The sequence below is a fragment of the Emydura macquarii genome, unplaced genomic scaffold (genome assembly GCF_026122565.2).
Source record: "Emydura macquarii macquarii isolate MOO-44397 ecotype Brisbane River unplaced genomic scaffold, CSIRO-AGI_Emac_v2 contig_1876, whole genome shotgun sequence".
NCBI classification, from domain to species: Eukaryota; Metazoa; Chordata; order Testudines; family Chelidae; genus Emydura; species Emydura macquarii.
This window is the reverse complement of record NW_027132013.1, coordinates 23,229,400-23,246,791: the sequence shown is the minus strand read 5'-3', so window position 1 is coordinate 23,246,791 and position 17,392 is coordinate 23,229,400. Positions and strand designations below refer to the sequence as shown.

Genomic DNA, 17,392 nt, shown 5'->3' with positions numbered 1-17,392 from the left:
GGCCCCTGCTGGCCCCTCGCAGAGGACCCTTGGCGGCCTCCCCTGCTGAGACCGCGGTAGCGCTCACGACCCCTCCTCTGCTGGGGTGGTCGAGGAGCCGGCCTGGGCGGGGGTGGTGGTTGCCTTTGGGCCTGCGGTCTGGACTGCTGCCTGGAGGCCTAAGGAGTATACAACCCCAGAGACTTCAGGGTGGCCCGAGAGTCCTTGAGAGCGTGGAGCTTGTCGTCTGTCTTCTCCGAAAACAGACCCAGGCCATCAAACGGCAAGTCCTGGATAGCCTGCTGAACCTCCTGAGTGAGGCCAGAGGCCTGAAGCCACGAACAGCGGCGCATCACGACCGCCGAGGCCATTGCCCTACTGGCTGTGTCCGCCGCGTCGCTAGCCGCTTGCAGCGCAGCGGTAGCCACCGCAGCTCCCTCATGCAGAACCGTGGAAAAATCCGCCTCCTAGTCAGGGGGCAGCTGGGAGGCAAACCTCTGCATCAAGGCCCACAGGTTCTTATTGTACTTCCCAAACAGGGCCTGGTGGTTTGCTACTCTAAACTGCAGCGCCGCAGTAGAGTAGAGTTTCCTCCCGAACAAGTCCAGCTTACGGCCCTCCTTGTCCTTAGGGGTGCTACCCTGACCCCCCTGACGGTCCCTCTGGTTGGCCGCATCGACCACCAGAGAGCTGGGCGCAGGGTGGCTGTACAGGAATTCGAAAGGTTCCTTGGGGACGTAATATTTTCGTTCCACCCCTTGGAGGTGGAAGGCAGGGAGGAAGGGGTCTGCCAAAGCTTCCTCGCTATCTTCATGACATTGTCATGCACTGGCAAGGTCGCCCGGGAGGGTCCCAAAGAGCTCGAGGGCCCAAAGAGGGAGTCCTCCTCCTCGGACATGAGTTTAAACTCCATGCCCAAGTTCTCAGCAGCCCTCTTAAGGAGGTCTTGGTGGGCCCTGAAATCAAACAGGGGCCCTTTACGGTCCCTTGCCGCTGCCTCATCAGGTGAGGATGAGGAAGAGAAGGGTAGGGGTGCAGAAGAGGGTCCCTCCCCTGGGTCCGAGTCCTCCGAACCCTGCTCATGAACCTTAGGGGCCGGGGGCACTGGGGGGGGCCACTACCGATTGTAGTGACACCGAGCCCTGGGGCATAGAGGCATTCCAGGGTCCCCAATACGGCCACTGCCAAGGTCCCTGGGTCCACCCCGCGGCCTGCAGAGAAGGCTGATGCAGCCGCACCGCCTTCTTGTCACCAGAGCCCCCCGTGCGTCGCTTATGTCGCCGGCGTGTGGAGCGGTCCGAGGAGGACGACGTGGACCGGTGCCGACGTCTGCGGTGCCGGCGGTAAGAGGAGGACGGGGACGACGACGACAACGCACCCGATCTGCCCCTGCAGCGAGAGGACTTGCGATGCCGCTTGCCGCCTCGAGACCGAGAGCGGTGCCGACGATGGCGACGCTGAGGGGAGTCCAGTCGCCCCGATGTCGGTGCCGGCACCCGGTGCCGGTGTCATCGGTGCCATCACCGGTGCCGGTTGCAACGGTGCCATCACCGGTGCCGGGTCCATCGGTGCCAGAGCTGGCAACAGTGCCGAAGCAGGCGTCGGTGCCGGGATCAGCGGTGCCGCCCGATGTGAGTCGCTGCCTCTCGAATCGACCGACAGTGACCTCGATCGGTGCCAGGACGGGCTCCGCACCGTAGATCGTGAGCCCGAATCCCGGTCCCCGCTCAAATCGGAGCTGGATCTGCGGCTCCGGCGACGGACTCGGGACCGCCCACGGTGCCGCGGTGCCGAGTCGCTCGACGACCTGGAGTCGGAGCTCGGAGGGGAGCCAACGCTCTCCACCCTCCGTGACCGTCTGGCAGGAGACTTAGATTGGGAGCGTCTCCAACCACCGGGACCACCCAGCGCGGGTTTGCCCCGAGACGCGGGTCCGTTGTCCCTCGGCCGAGGGGGGACGGAGGCGTGGGCAAGGCCATGAGGGCTCGTGCCGCAGTAAACGCCTCCGGCGTCGACGGCCCTTGCAGGTGCACTCCCCCACCCCCAGGAGTCGGGGGAGGCAGCCTGCGCGGAGACCCCGGTGCCGGAGTAGTCTCAACGGCTCTTGGCTGGGGCGTCTCCGTACTCCCTCCGCCCTGCGCGGGCCGGGGGGAGATCTTGGGTGCGGCCGAAGGCCGTGCCGTCTTCTTGGCCAACTTAGAGGCCCGCGGCGGTGCCGAAAGCGGTGCCGGTGAGGCGGCGCTCCGCACCGACGACACACTCGGTGCCGACGGAGACCGGGACGGCTCGGAAGCTGGACGGAGCGCCGACTCCATTAGAATCGCCTTTAGCCTCGCGTCTCGTTCTTTCTGGGTCCGAGGCTTAAAGGACTTACAAATCTTACACTTGTCTCGACGGTGTTCTTCGCCAAGGCACCGGAGACAGCGGTCATGCGGGTCACTGATCGGAAAGGATTTACCAAACAAGTCACAGTTCTTAAAGCCTGTGGAACCCGGCATGACTCCTCGTAGAAGGAACCCCGTCCGGGGTTCTAACCTTATCACTATAACTAACTATAACAACTAATAAACAACAACTCTGAACAGTAAAAGAAAACTAGGGAATGAGCTACTTGCACGCAGCAAGAGGCGATAGTTCCAGCAACCGTCACAGGTGGAAAGAAGGAACTGGGGACCCGCGGTGCCAGCAGCGCCCTTTATACCGCGATATGAGCGCGGCACTCCAGGGGGCGCCTGAGCTGGCCATGCGGGGCTTGCTAGGGAAAAAAGTTCCGGGAATCTGTGCACGGGGCGCGCACACACCTACATTGGAATGCATATGAGCAATCACTCGAAGAGAGAACAGACAGGGCCACTGATCATCTACTCTGACCTCCTGTATAACACAGGTTACAGAACTTCCCCAAAATAATTCCTACAGCAGATCTTTTACAAAAACATCCAATCTTGATTTAAAAATTGACAAGGCTGGAGAATCCACCACGATTCCAATTGCTCCAAATGCTTCACAGTTAAAAATGTACCCTTTATTTCCAGTCTGAATTTATCTAGCTTCAGGGTCTAGCCATTGGCTCATGTTATACCTTTGTCTGCTAGACCAGTGGTTTTCAACCTTTTTTCATGTGTGGACCAGACTGCTAAAAAAACTTTGAATGGGGGTGTGGACCCCTTTGGAAATCATAGATGGTCTGCGGAACCACAAGGATATGGGGACCACAGGTTGAAAACCACTGTGGCTAGACTGAAGAACATTCTATTTGATACAAAATTTTGGTTGCCTTTACGCTAGTGGGTAATGAATGAAACAGTAAGGGATTGGCACGTGAAGCACATTCAAGTTATGAAGGAGAGTCACTCTAATAGCACTGCATCCTGCTAATGACACAGCGAGCTTAAAATATTGAAATATTCATTTAACCAGGAGGGGCAAGCGGACGATGTGGCAGAGTCTACACCAGTGGTTCCCAACCTGTGACCCGTGGGCCACTTTTGGGCTTTCAAAGTGGCCTGCCACTCCCCTCCCACTGGCTGCAGAAGTGCTCCGCTCCCTTTGGCTCCTGCAGAGGCACCAGTGCCTAGGGACCCAGGCAGAGCGTGTTGCCGCAGGGCTAAAAGACCGGTGCAGGCTCCTTGCTGCAACCAAGGGGACGGGAGACCAGCGCTCCTGTCTCCCTGGCTGTAGCAGGGAGCACGACAAAGCACTCCGCCTGAGTCCCTACGTGCTGGTGCCCCTGCTGGAGCCAAAGGGAGCGGAGCACTGATCTCCTGTCCCTCTGGATGCAGAAGGGAGCCACTGCCTAGAGAGAGACTAGAGACCCAGGTGGAGCACACAGGGCTACAGGACACATGTTGTTTCCCTGCTGCAGCCAGGGGGACAGGAGATCAGTGAGGAGGGAGGCATCCTCATCGCTGTACTCCTTTTGGCTGGCTGCAATGGGGGGGCGGAGCGATGGCAGAGACTTCTGGCCCTTCAATGATATCTGTGGCCCTCGAGCCAAAAAGGTTGGGAACCATTGGTCTACATTACCATTGGAAGTTTCACTTTTGCATTTTCCTGACTTAACTGTCCACCTTAAAAATGTATTAACAAAGCTTTTGAACCGAATTTCCTAGGTTCTTCAAAGTACAATTTTCAGATGAGTTTCGCTCAAGTATGCAATTTTAGGATGATCATCTCTGTTAAATCAGTACCAATTACTTTTCAAATCAGGTAAAGGCAACATTCCTCACTGACAAAATGGTGTCCATGCCAAGTTTCAAACTTCAGTTTTTGTTGTAGCAACAGAGACTGGGTCATTGGAACTTTTCCCCTTGTTTGAAGTATTTTTTCATCACTCTCATACAACTTAAAAACAGCTGGAAGAATTTTGTACAAACTTTCCAAAACAAAATTCGTTTTTGAGCAGTGACAAAGCATGGAAAATATCAACCTAGATATTTAGTGTTCCGTAAACATAGGAGCATGTGAAAACAAGGGATAATAATGGAAATTTTTCTGTAACTTTTGCTAGTCAAGAGCCCAGGTATTCCACAATTTTGTGGCTGTGGAATCCATGCCATACCATAGCACTGTGCTCCGGAATCAAAACCTCCATTAAAAAAAGATGACAACTTAAATGCCAATCTTTTGCTATTGCACTCCTAATCATTTTATTAAAAAGAACTAGCTAGCATGCTCAGCCCACAATCCTAACACCTTTCCTGCTCCTCCCTATTGCCATAAGCCCCAAATGATCTCTACCTAGTAGCTTGAATCTCCAGCTTCCCTCAGTAAACTTAATCATAGAAGCTGAGTTGTCAGTACAAAAATCTTTGGCATATAGTACACTGAAGATATGGGGAGAGTGGAAAAATACACTGAAATCAATACACACACACACACACACACACAGAGGCTTTGATGCAGGTTGTACTATTCAATTTCCCACCAAATTTAGTAAAAAAACCATCTGATTTTTGTTATTTAATTGAAGTGGCTGCAGGATTACCAGCACTCCAGCAACAGAGTGTCTACAGAATCCAGGAACCATCCCTCCCTCTCTCCTCCCACCCTCGAGGTTCAGTTCAGTTTGGCACAGAGTACCAAGGACCTTAATTACAGAAGACACTCCTGGCAACTGCCATAATAGCCCTGAATTGAAAGAGTATCCCCTTCAGTCTGTGTGACATTTTATGTTCCACATATTGGATTTCTTCAGCAAGAATAAAGAATTTGTCAGCTAAGAAAGTATAAAAGTGTCACACGGGAAAGAGATGGCTAGAATGCCCAATGCAGAAAGGGAAGAATAATGATGGTGACACTATCCCATATAGGGGAATAAAGTGACTGCCAAGTGGTGTGCCTAGATGTTACCTGTTTGAGTGGCACTCCCAGGGCTCTCAAAGTGCTCACGTGCTCTCCAAAAACAGCCAGCCTTAGCTGAACGCTGAACCGCCTCTGCAGAGGGAGGAGAACAAAAGCTCCAAAAAGGGGGTCACCGAAGGAGACACCTTCAAACTGCTCCAGGAGACTTATATAGAGGTCATGGAATGATGCCAAGCCAGGGAGAGGAGCATCCAATTCCAGGGAGTCCAGGACCTTGGGCTGGCAATAGAGAGCGAGAAGGACAGCTGTGTAGTAGTGGACAGGTCCTTCCAGGAACAGGTCACCGCCTGTGAGGAACACACACATAAGCCGTGCCAATTTGGCAGCCGCTGGGATGTTCTGAAGAACTCTGGCACGCCAGCTTTCCAACAGCAGGACCCACTGCAGATTCCGGGTCACAGTGTTCACTAGATCAGGTGGAAGAGAGTTCAGTACAGCCCCCTGTGTCTCTGCACCAGTCACTTTGTTGTAGAGGCTGATAAGAGGAAAGAATGGCCAATCAGAAGGTAGGATGGGCCCTTTGACTTCAGGAAGCAGAAATGATTGGACGAGGTAATTTGGTCCTTGGTAGGTTACCTGGGAGCGGGCAAGAGCAGGCTCCAAGTGAACAAACTGAGAGAGGTAACAGGCACGAATGAAAGGGAGATCCTGGTATGATTCTCCCAGCAAGGAACCACGGCTGGGTTTGGGGAAACCTGCTGCCACCGAGCCAGGCTGTGCCAGCTTTCTGCTTGTGCCCAGATGTAGGATATCGGAGAAGTCGGCCGCCTCTGGCCCTCCAGTTTTCCCTTCTCTGTAAAATAAAGACAAATAAGACAAAGATTGCTACTTAATCTCTGCCTGCGCGCGCACACGAAATCCAACCGTGCCTCTATATTTCCTTTCCAAAGTCAGGAACAATGGAGTGCATAGCATCATTGAACCCATATACAGCATCTAGCTAGCATGACATAACACTGCTGGCAGGCCAGATACCATTGACAGATTGCTGCCATGAAAAAGTTCACAAAGCTACTTTCCCAGCTGGCAATAGCAGTGCATTGCCATAAAGAAACATACACACTGATAAGAGTTCTTGCTACTCTTAAGGGAAGCAATGATGTGCTGGACGAAGCGCCAGCAGGGATTATCTGTCTAGGTAAACAACACACTTAGCTCCGCAGTGCTGTCAGGGCACTGATGTGAGGAAATGCACACTGCAGGAGCCCCATTTGCATTGACAGGGCAATACTCACTCAGCTGGTTTTGCAGCTGGCTTTGATAAGGGATTGAGAGAGAGGTGCGGTCCAGTGCTTAGAGTACAGGACTGACAAATCAATTCCCCCAAGCTCTTATCTCAGCTCAGTCGCTGATTCCAACTATTTTTCAGATTATTTAACTGTTGGATGGGGATAAGCAGGAACACTGTTGTGAGGATTAGACAATGTTTGAACACGAAAAGAACTGGAGAAGTCTGAAGTATTTTTGTGGTGGGTTCATCCAGCCTCTTCCAGGATGCACCATTGTTCCATGGCAAGTTACAAGGAGACACTCAGAAGCAATACAAGCTCCAAGCATCTCCACTGCCAGACACTGAAAGCCTGACACCTGTGATGCTCAGTCTCCACTTCAGCTTTAACATACTGGAGCAAATTGTGCAGGTAGTTAAACATTAAGAGGGAAAGAGATTTAGAAAGTACTCAAAGTAGGGCAGAGAACAGTAGTGGGCAAGATTTCCATCTGCTTCACATATCTTACCAAATCTTGACAGCCTTTATGCCTTGTTGCTGTCAAGAGGGTGAGACAACAGGAGGGGGGTGGAAGGACACCTGCCACTAAGAGGAGGGGAAAAGCAAACCATCATGTCTCTCTCATTACCAGAGTGTTGGAGAGAAACTTGAAGGTCACACCTCCACCCTTCACCAGCAGGTCATGTTGCAGAGAAATGCACCATGGTGTCAGTCTTCACACAGGCCATACACTGTATGTCTACACTACAATTAGACACCTGCAGCTGGCCCATGCCAGCTGACTTGGGCTCGTGGGGCTGTTTAATTGTGGTGTAGATGTTCAGGCTTGGGCTGCAGCCCGAGTTCTGGGACCCTCCCACCTTGCATGGTCCTAGAGCTTGGGCACCAGCCCAAGCCCGAATGTCTACACTGCAATTTGACAGTCCCTTGGACTGAGCTCCTTAACCCCAGTCAGCTGGCACAGGCCGTAGGTTTTTAATTGCAGTGTAAACACACCCATAAAGGCTGAAAATCATAACTAATTTACAATGTAAAAATCCTTTTCTCCCCCCCTTTTTTTCCCCCAAGAGGTTTCCCACATCCCAAATTGCATGCAAGGAATGACATTATTAAGAGGAAAAAATGCAAAGCTTACGCAATGAATTCTGGATTAAAGGCGACACCCAAAAGGAGCTCATGAGCTAGATGCTCACTCCCTGGCAACAGACGGCTTAACAACGCCATGGCAACACAGTGATAGAGCGAGGCATGCTGGGCATAATCCGGACAAGTGCCTGCCTGCACAGGAAACAAAAACCCAATAGATGAGAACATTGCAGCATGTCTCAGGGAGGCAGCTGTAATGAGTTAGAGGGGCAGTTAGTTGGCCTGGGGGCATCAGCGGACCAGAGGGGTATTAGACGTTGAGTCAGAACATGGGAACAGTTAGTTTTCATATGGAGATAGTTTTCCTTCCCCTTCTGTCCTGGATCATTATGGAGTGTTTCTGTACATTATTTTAAAAGTCACTGTGTTCAAGTCTAGAGGCAGCTGTCTTTCAGTAGTGGGTGAAAAGGTTTCCTAGTTACACAGTCTGTAAAGTGATTTGGGATCCAAGGCTCTGTATAAGTAACTGTAAAATGATAGTTTTGGCTAGGTGGGGATTTGGGCAGTCAGAGGCAAGAAAAAGACTAGCTGATTCAAGAATCAGTTGCCTGCCTGGTATGTTAACAGGTAAAGGAGCCAAGGGTGAGGCTAGTTGTTGGGGTAAGAAAGATACAGGCTTACCATTTTCTGAGTCAATGCTAGCACAAAGTATTGCAGATGGTATTCATGCCGCAGGATCCAGGCAGATGAAGGGGTTATGGATGGAGATCTGGTGGGCCAGCTCTGGAGCATGTAGTCCTTCAGACCTTTGAAGTCCAGCACAGAGGTGTACTATAGAACCAGAAGTGAAGGCAGATACCATTAACAACATACCATTCAGGAACAGAATCCTCTCCAGTATCTGTCACCTGTCCCCCACAGAGAACAGTTGTAGGCCACTCCAGAGAAAGGTATTAATATGCACTCAGATGACCTGATGAAACCTCCCTCCTCTCCATTGCAGTGAGAAGCTCTACCTCAGAGATTCTCAGTCTTGACGTCTTTGCTTTGCACACTTCCAATCATGACCAGGCTGCCTTATATGAACATCAGAATCATCTGCACCAGATCCCACAGTGCTTCAAGAGAAGGCACCAGGGGAAAATCAGCACAATGATTTATGTGATTTGAGGTGGGCCTGTTCCTGTGTGGATTTTCTCTCCAGCAAAGTACAGAATATGGTTTGGGGGGTTCTGTCATTGTCTGTTCACATGTATCTGAATTTACTCACTGGCACTACCTTTTCATTCACAGAAATCAGAGCTAGAAAAAACCTATTAGGTCAAACAGTTCATCCCCATGGAGCAAATACAGAGTAAATCTCAACACAATATGTTCTCCGGTGCTTTAGTCTACTTTTAGATGTCTCTGGCTATGAACTTCTGCTTCTGTAGGGAGATTATTCCACAAAGGAAGGTTTACCTGGCAAGAAAGTTTTCCTTATACCCAACCTAAGTGTCCCTTTGTTTAATTTCTTCCCATTACTCCAGTTATATCTCCTTTGACAACCCTAAACAATTATTCTCTACCCCTACTTCCCCCTCCACCCCTGTTTTGATCTTTCAAATACTCATATATCTTCCGCACTTTAGCCATCACTTAGCTGAACTATAAATATTTACCTGTTCTAATCTTTTCCTATAAATCAATCCTTTGAGCCCTGTGATCATTTTTGTTGCCTCTCTCTGAATTATTTCCAGCCTCTCAATGTCCTTTGGGCAGAGGCACCACTTAGGTAGGGTGGGGAGAGAGGGGGCGCAGAAGCCCTCCCTGATTTTCCTAACAGCTGGGAGCCACCTTGCTTGCTCCTCTTCCCCCCTCCCTTCACCGGCCTAGTCTTTGCTCAACCAATAAGAATGCAGCATGTGGTGGAGCCAGTAGCAGGGCTGGGAGCCTCACAGCACTTTTTCAATAGTGAAACAAACACACTCAGCTGGTGGTAAGTGCTAGGAGGAAGGAGGCTCTCAAGCTCTGTGCTTAGGTCTGAAGATGCTGCAGATTTTATCATGATCTGCCTCTCATCTTCACATGCTGACATGTTAAAAAGGCAGAAGCAAGCTCCTTGTGATGCCAATAGACACAGGGCTGCTCAGGCCGGGGAGGGGGCTTCTGCCCCAGGCACATTCAGGGGATAATTATCCTCACAGACAGCCCAGCTTTGGAAGTTTCTGGCTGCAAGAGCAGCACTGAAGAATGAGCATCTGGAATCTTTCCCTGCTGTGAACAAAGAAGCAAGTGCTGTCACACCACAAATATTGTTTAAATTACACTTAAAACTTTCCTATTTTTCCCAACTCTCTAATTTTTCAGTGAATGGCAGTACTCCAGTGTGGCCATTTACTCTGCCATTTAATCCCACTTGTCTGTGAGAATCTGTCCTTTGCCTACAATGGGCTTTGGGTTTGGTTACCAGGTAGGTCTATATAGGCCAGGGGTGGGGAACCTCCGGCCCACGGGCCGGATCTGGCCCGCGAAAGAATTTGATCCGGCCCGCGGGCGGGCGGGAAGTGCGCGCCGCCGAAAGCTTGCCGCCGAAACCCCGCCGCCGTCTGCTCATTTTCGGCGGCGGGGGAGTTCGGAGGCGGTCACTGGTCCACGGCACCCCGCGGACACTGTAAAACCGCGCCGCCAAAAAGGCGGAAACGGCGGCGGCATTTCGGCGGCGGGGGTGGAGTCGGCGGCGGCGCGGTTTCACGGCGGCATGGCCCGCGAATGACGGTAGGCATATCAAAATGGCCCTTGGCAGGGAAAAGGTTCCCCACCCCTGATAGGCTGTTACTCACGAATGCCTTGATTTTACCAAATCTCCCCAGAGTTGCATTTTTCTAGGATCTTTTTCCCAGAATACCTTTTGAGGAGTTGCTGGGCCTTTATGTGTGCAAATACAAGCAACTGCTGCCCTCAAGTTGACATTTTGTAACTGTGTCTGCTGTGCTGGATGTCCATCTCTTCCAACTGGTAAGTAATCTTAGCTCCTCTTGTACTTACTGTTTAGTATTTCTGAGGCAGGGTAGAGTCTCAAACTTGAGTACCTCAGTGAATTTCATGAAAGTGATGCTTACTCTCTCAATCCTTATAGCAACGCACTAAAAACCTCCTTCTAATGTAATCTTTTGTATTTATCATAACTATTTATATAAAACCTTCAGTGCACATAAATCCAAGCCAGTCTGAACAGTTTGTAAGATTTGGCTGCCAAAATTTGTTCATTATAGATCCATGCTGCTAACATCCATCATTTAATTACACACCAGACGGTGATCTTTTTCCCCCAGAGGTGTTTTTTTTTGTTTTTTTTTTAAAGTTTGGTATCTCAGCTACTTTTGAGCCATCGTTAAATTTCATCCCCTCCTTCATTTGTTAATTAATGCACATACTTTCTCTCTAATACTACTTTCCCTCTTGACAAACTTTTAAATGTTCATCTTAACCCCTGTAGTTTAGCATCAGCTCATTTATGTTAGTGGTGGAAGATCAAGTTACAACACAATCTGTAAATTTCTTTCATGATGGATTAGAAAGATCTCCAAAAAATATTGTGCCCAAGAATAATCTAGAAATCATGCATTCACTGTATATAATGGAAACCACTTCAAGCTAGTGGGTGCTGCACCCCCAGCACCCTTTGTCCCGTATCTATGACTTATTTCTTTTAAAAAACGAAGTTATAAAACCATACACTGCAAAAAAGATTCCAAAACCTTTTTAGAAGGCTACAGATCTGACAGAAAATAGTTCTTAGACCAAGATTCCTGTGCAGTGTTTGAAACACAAACATTGGAGCAGTTACTAGCACATTGAAAGTGAAATGAACTAAAAGTCGTAGAACTGTTTTTTTTCCCCACTGTTTACACTTAGAGAAATGCAGAAAGTAAAGCACATAAGTAGTTATCCACTACATTAAAATTTTAAAAATTCTTTCATTTGTAGTGGCCTAAATTCTCATTACTATCCACCTAGTCAGATTTGGGATTGAGAATATTTTGCTGTATTATATCTCCTGATTGTTCTAAATTTACAAATAAACTTAAAATATGGCTTTAATTGGTGTTTGTTATTTTTTTTCTTTATATAAAAATTAGGTATAGTGCTCCTGTCAGCTAATTTCTAAGTTATTACTTGCAAAAAAAACAAAAAAACCCCAAACAAACTAGTGTTTTCAGTGCCCCTGGAATCATGGTTAAAGTTGTAACCCCCCAACAAAATCTGAAATGGTGCCCCTGCCTTTGGGCACCAAAGATCCCATGACGGAGCATGCTATTTGAGGTGTCATCTCACAGGATCTGAATAGAGAGGAGATTCCTTGTCACTAGCTACTTTGTTTTCTCTTCTGCCAAAAGAAACTATTGTTCAGCATAAATGATCCTATGCTATTACCCTTGAATCGTGTGTGTGCGCCGTTGCTACCCCGATTGGGCTATCACTCCTGCAGAGTTCATAGACAGAAATCAACACTCACCTTGCTGACCAGCCCTTTGTGGATATGGGTGATGTTATTGATGAGGAAGAGGAGGGCAGTGAGGAAGGGGAAGGTTGACTTGGAGCCAGCTAAACTCATCAGGGGTTTTCCTCCAGTGCAACTCAAAGACACAAAGCTGGAGACCGATTCTGGTGCTGAGGAACAGGACAGAGGATTGCACAGAGCAGAGCATGGCCTATGTGAAGAGAGACACAGAAATCAAGCTTGGGGCACTCATTTCACTGACAGCTTTAGTAGTAAGTTGCAGATAGAATCACACATCTCAGAAACACCCATACAATAAAATTGTAGCCAAATGGAGTATCCCAGGGATTTTGTGTGCGTGCGCACGCGCACTACCTAGCACTATGGGGCCTTGCCAGAGAAGGAGACAAAGGACTGGGAGGAGCTAGAGGACGGCTCTGGGAATGGCGGGGGGGAAGAGGGCAGTCTCCTATGGGGGACCTAGAATGGGGCTCTCCAGGTGGTTGCTGCTGTAACTCCTAGTTAAGGCTGATAGCAAGCAAAGTCTTTCTACGCTGTGAACCTGAGAACTAATAAACCCCTCTGACTTTCACGCTGGCTGTGAATCACTTCTGGTTGCAAGGTGGGGTGCATGGCCCTTTGGGCATGGAGGAACTCCCTGGGACCCATCCATGAGAGGCATCCCACCAGGGGAATTCCAGGAGGAACAGTAGTGCTGAGCACTGTGGGGCCAAAGTCAGGAGGCTGCGACACTGGTGTGTGGAGACCCAAGAGGCAGTCTCCGAAGCGCTAGAGTCCTGACTGGCTGCGCCCGTGTGGTTCAAGGGCACGATCCCAGTGGGACTCCATCATAGGATACCCTTAGAAAAGGTGACTGATAAGGAGACCGACCTTGTAGAATGGGTGCATATTGAAGATGGAGGAGCTAACTTACATAACTGGTAACAGAGCTTAATACAGCTGGAGACCCACTTAGAGAGTGTCTGAGATGAGATCACTGTAACTTTGGACCTATCTGCAATGGATAGGAAAAGTCTTGGGGATTTCCTGAAAGCCTTTGTCCTGTCCAAATAGAAGGCCACAACTCTTCTCACAGTGAGCATATGGAGGATGGCTTCCCTATTATCCTCATGAAGTTTGGGATAAAAGACTGAAAGCTGAATAAGCTGATTTATGTGAAATGCAGAAGTCACTTTGGTAATGAACTTTGGATGTCGTCTACGTGTGACCTTGTCCAGGAAGAATATAGTAAAAGAGGGATGCACCATCAAAGCTGCTATCTCCCCTGTCCTTCTGGAAGAGGTGATGGTGAATGCAGTCTTCATGGAAAGGTGAGTTAGTGAACAAGTAGCCATGGCTTCAAAATGGTGGTCTAGTCAGTCCTTTTAACACTAGGTTGAGATCCCACTGGGGAAGGGGGAGCCTGGGTTGTGGGAAGAGGTTATAATGTCCTTAAGCAGCCTCTTCATAGTCAGATGGGAGAAGATTGAGTATCCTTCAACCTGCTAGTGGAAGGTTACAACTGTTGCCAGATGCATCTTCAGTGAACTAACAGAAAGTCATGACTTCTTTAAAGCCAACAGGTAGTCTAGGACAACCGGTATGGTGGCTGCAGTAGGGATGACACGCTTGGGCTGGCACCAGATCTGGAACCTCTTCCATTTCTGAAGGTTTGTATTTTGAGTAGTAGTTCCCTTTCTACTGTGTAAAAACACCTCCTGTACCTCTTCAGAGCAAGATGTCTCTATGTGCTGGAACCATGAAGAAGCCATGCTTTGGGTCGCAGAATCTGCAAATTGGGATGGAGACTGCATCTCTCATTCTGCAGTAAGGAGTAACCAGGAGAGTCAACAGTGGACATAATGCTAGCTGTGACAGGTAAGTGTACCACAACTGTCTGGGTCAGGTGGCAGTGATCAGTATGAGGTTTGCCTTCTCTCTTCTTATTTTCAAGAGGACCATCAGAAACAGAGGGAATGGAGGAAAAGCATAAAGAAGGCCTTTGTCCCAAAGGAGGAGAGCGCCTCCCATGGAGCATCATCTGCTACCTGCTCTGGAGTAGTACTGTGGACATTTCCTGTTCTGGTAAGTAGCAAACAGGTCTATTACTGGTGTCCCCCATTGTTGGAATACATCACATAGTATTACCGACTCTCTTCCCCATTCATGGTCACTTGGGAATTTGCAGCTGATTGTTGGCTGTTGTGTTGGGTATTCCTGGTAGGATGTTGTGAAAAATGCAACAGTTCCAGAGTTTCAGTGGGGCTCTGGGAGAACTTGATACCAGAGCCTCGGCACTGAGCAGGGGCAAGTCACGCACTGGAAATCCAGCGGTGCGGATAGCATTGGTACTGGTGGTGAATGTCGGTACCAAGAGGCTTGCACTAATGGAGTCGGAGATGTGAACCTGGCCATACGCTCCATTGGTGTCATGTGTCCGTGCCAATGCCAATGTAGCCTTCCCCAGGGCGGATCTTCTATGACTTTCATGCCCGCGCAGTACAGGTACTTCTTTACCTGTGCCCATTCGGTCTTTGGGTAGAACGACTTGCTCTGTCAGCTCAGTATATGTGCACTAGGTACCAGCATTAGGTGGCTTCGGTGCCGTCGGTATGATAATTACCAATGGAGCCGGAGATCATTTCTGGCTCGATCAGGGCTTGCTGTGGGAACTCACAGACCTTTACTTAACAGTCTTAAGTGAGTGGCTCATTTCTTTGGGACCACCTGCCTTCAAAGTAGAAGGTTGCAGTGAGAGTTCTGGCCGGGACTCCAGGGGCTGAGGAGCTGACTCCATGAGCAGGAGTTTGAGCCTTAACTCTGTCTTTCCTGGATTTGGGTTTTATTTGCTGGCACCAACCAGACTTTTGAGGATTGTGCTTTTCTCCCAGGCAGCAAACACACTGCGAGTCCCTGGGATAGATTCCTTACAACTGAGGCACTTTTTGAAACTTGGAGAGCCAGACATACCCTTGTCCAAGGAGTGGCGCCCCACTAAGGTTGGTGGGAGGCAAACCCTTTCCTCTTTCTTTTTTTTGGTACAGCTAACAAAAAACAAACAAGGTAATAAAGGAAAAAAGCTTCAAGGGAAGCTAAAATTAACAAAACTAAAGGGAGTTAACAATTCGTGAATGGATAGCTCTCAGCTCCATCTCTAACCAGGGGTGGTGGAGAAGGAACTGAGGAGGTAATACCCACGCATGCTGGCTGGTCTCATGGAAGGTAGGGAGCAGTGCATGCACAGGTGGGATGGACTGCTACTGAAGTTCTCCGATCAGCAGTGCAGGGGCGCAGACACACCTACAGTGGAGCACGCCTAGGGACACTACTCAAAGAAGAAACTCTGTACTGTCAGCAGAATAGGAATGTGTAACACTCTTAAAATGGCACTTTTCACATATTTGAAGCATGTGCTAGGGAGTTTCTTTATTTTTATAAGAAATGTTCTCAGACAGAGAACTGCTCCTCTACGTGCACTGAGGCACAAACAGGTCAGAAATGGGACTGCACCAAACTTGTCAAGCTGCAGCAACAGTCTGGCATGGAGTGATTTTACCTGAGCAGATCCCACATGCTGTGTATGGCAGGTTCGCTGAGGAGAGGCAGCAGCACCTCAGATGTCAAACGCTCCACTTCCTCTAGGCAGTCAATTGGATTTATTGATGGCTGCAGAAATCATTGAAAAAAGGGCATGTCTGAACACATTCAAATGAAGTGAACAAACTATTCTTGGGGAAGAGACAGCTAGATTTAGCGTTTTTCCCCTTTTGTTCAAAATAGCTCTTTGCCCTATGCACAAAGGTTTTGCTTAGCGATACCACCATGGGGTTAGAGTAAGTTGCTGTAGATGGATAAGCCTTCCACTGCACCCATGAGAGACTCCAGTGTGCTGACCTTTCCATTAAACACACTGATACAAAACTATGTTGTCTCTTCCAGGACCGAAGGACTGGGGTTACAACACAAGAGCTAGTGTAAATGCCTTGTCATTTAAAAGTAGGTAGTTCTAATACAGTGTTTTCAAGGACTTCAGCAGAATCAGCAGCACACAAGAAGATCAGCTTGGCATCGGAAGGTGAATAGTTCCCAGTTTGGCCAAACATCATCCTACATGAGCAATGCACACGAGAGAATTTTACTCTCCCAATGCCAGGCCTTTAGGGGACCCTTCCAGTTCTCCCATCCTCAATATGCAACACTAGAGATTAAGGGAGCATCCCAGAGAATTTTGCATCTCTGTCACCTCACCAGAATGCAGTCACTCAATTCAGTAACTGTATGGAATAATATTTGATCCACCCCATAAGGAACAAACTAAATCCCTCTCCAGAAAGAGATTCAGCTGATTATTCAGTGATGTGAAGATGCAAACCTTAGTTCTGTGCCTTCTAATGGATATGGCATGAGGAAGCCATGACAATCATCATCACTGTATGATTACTACAGTAACAGATATGACAATATCCTACAATATCCCAGACAACCCTTATGGAATTACATATTTTAGGAGTCTGTGGTATTAAAAATGCAAATATTTCTGTATTATTGTGGGACCGTATTGAACTTCTTTAGGAGGAAGAGAGGATTCATGCAATTTCTGGTAAATATTAGGAACTTTCAAGGACTTTTTGGGACAGTGTGTGTGAAGGGGATTTCCTAGAAAATACTTGGTGTCAGGAGAATGCATATGACTCACCTCAGAATCCATCCTTTTGAAGCTGCACCTTGAATTCTTATTCTTGAATTCTAATTCTAGCAGAAAATCATTGTTTGGCTGATTACCTATTCACAGTCTCTTCAAAGGGCCAAAGCAGATAAACAAGTGACTCAGAGTTGTGAGGGTTCTTGTTCTGAGCAAAGGGTCTTACGAACTTGAAGCTACAGGAAAACTCCTGCGTGGGGATTTGAAGCTTTGCTGACCTGCCAGAGGCCTTGTTGGAGTTGGGGTGATCTCTGGTAAGCCTATAAGCAAGTGTATAGGTTCCTTTATTGTTTTCAATGTGTTTTCTCTATAATGCTTTTTACCTTAAGAGTAAAATGTGCTTGCTTATAAAGAGGTGTGTGATAATAGATAGTATAATTGCCACAGTTATCAGTTGTCTCTGCACAGAAGGCAAAAGAAGCCTGCTTAGGCAGCCTGTCTTTTGCCAGGGGTGTCACAGTATAGTCAGGGAACTGTTAAATACCCTGGTCAGAAGGGATAGAGAGGGACATGTGTCTCCCCACAAAAGAGACAATGGCTGAGGAGCCA

General features: G+C 48.6%; 1 protein-coding gene across 3 annotated transcripts in view; it reads right to left on the bottom strand.

Moving 5' to 3' along the window:
- Positions 1–17,392, bottom strand: part of RPAP1 (RNA polymerase II associated protein 1) — a 59,741-nt gene that overhangs the window by 5,545 nt on the left and 36,804 nt on the right. For all 3 annotated transcript variants that reach the window (XM_067557947.1, XM_067557948.1, XM_067557949.1), the window contains 5 exons: positions 15,698–15,807; positions 12,157–12,352; positions 8,340–8,489; positions 7,708–7,850; positions 5,332–6,136 (listed from right to left, as the gene is read on the bottom strand). In XM_067557947.1, coding sequence (XP_067414048.1) covers positions 5,332–6,136; positions 7,708–7,850; positions 8,340–8,489; positions 12,157–12,352; positions 15,698–15,807 — 1,404 coding nt within the window. The remainder of the gene's footprint in view (positions 1–5,331; positions 6,137–7,707; positions 7,851–8,339; positions 8,490–12,156; positions 12,353–15,697; positions 15,808–17,392) is intronic.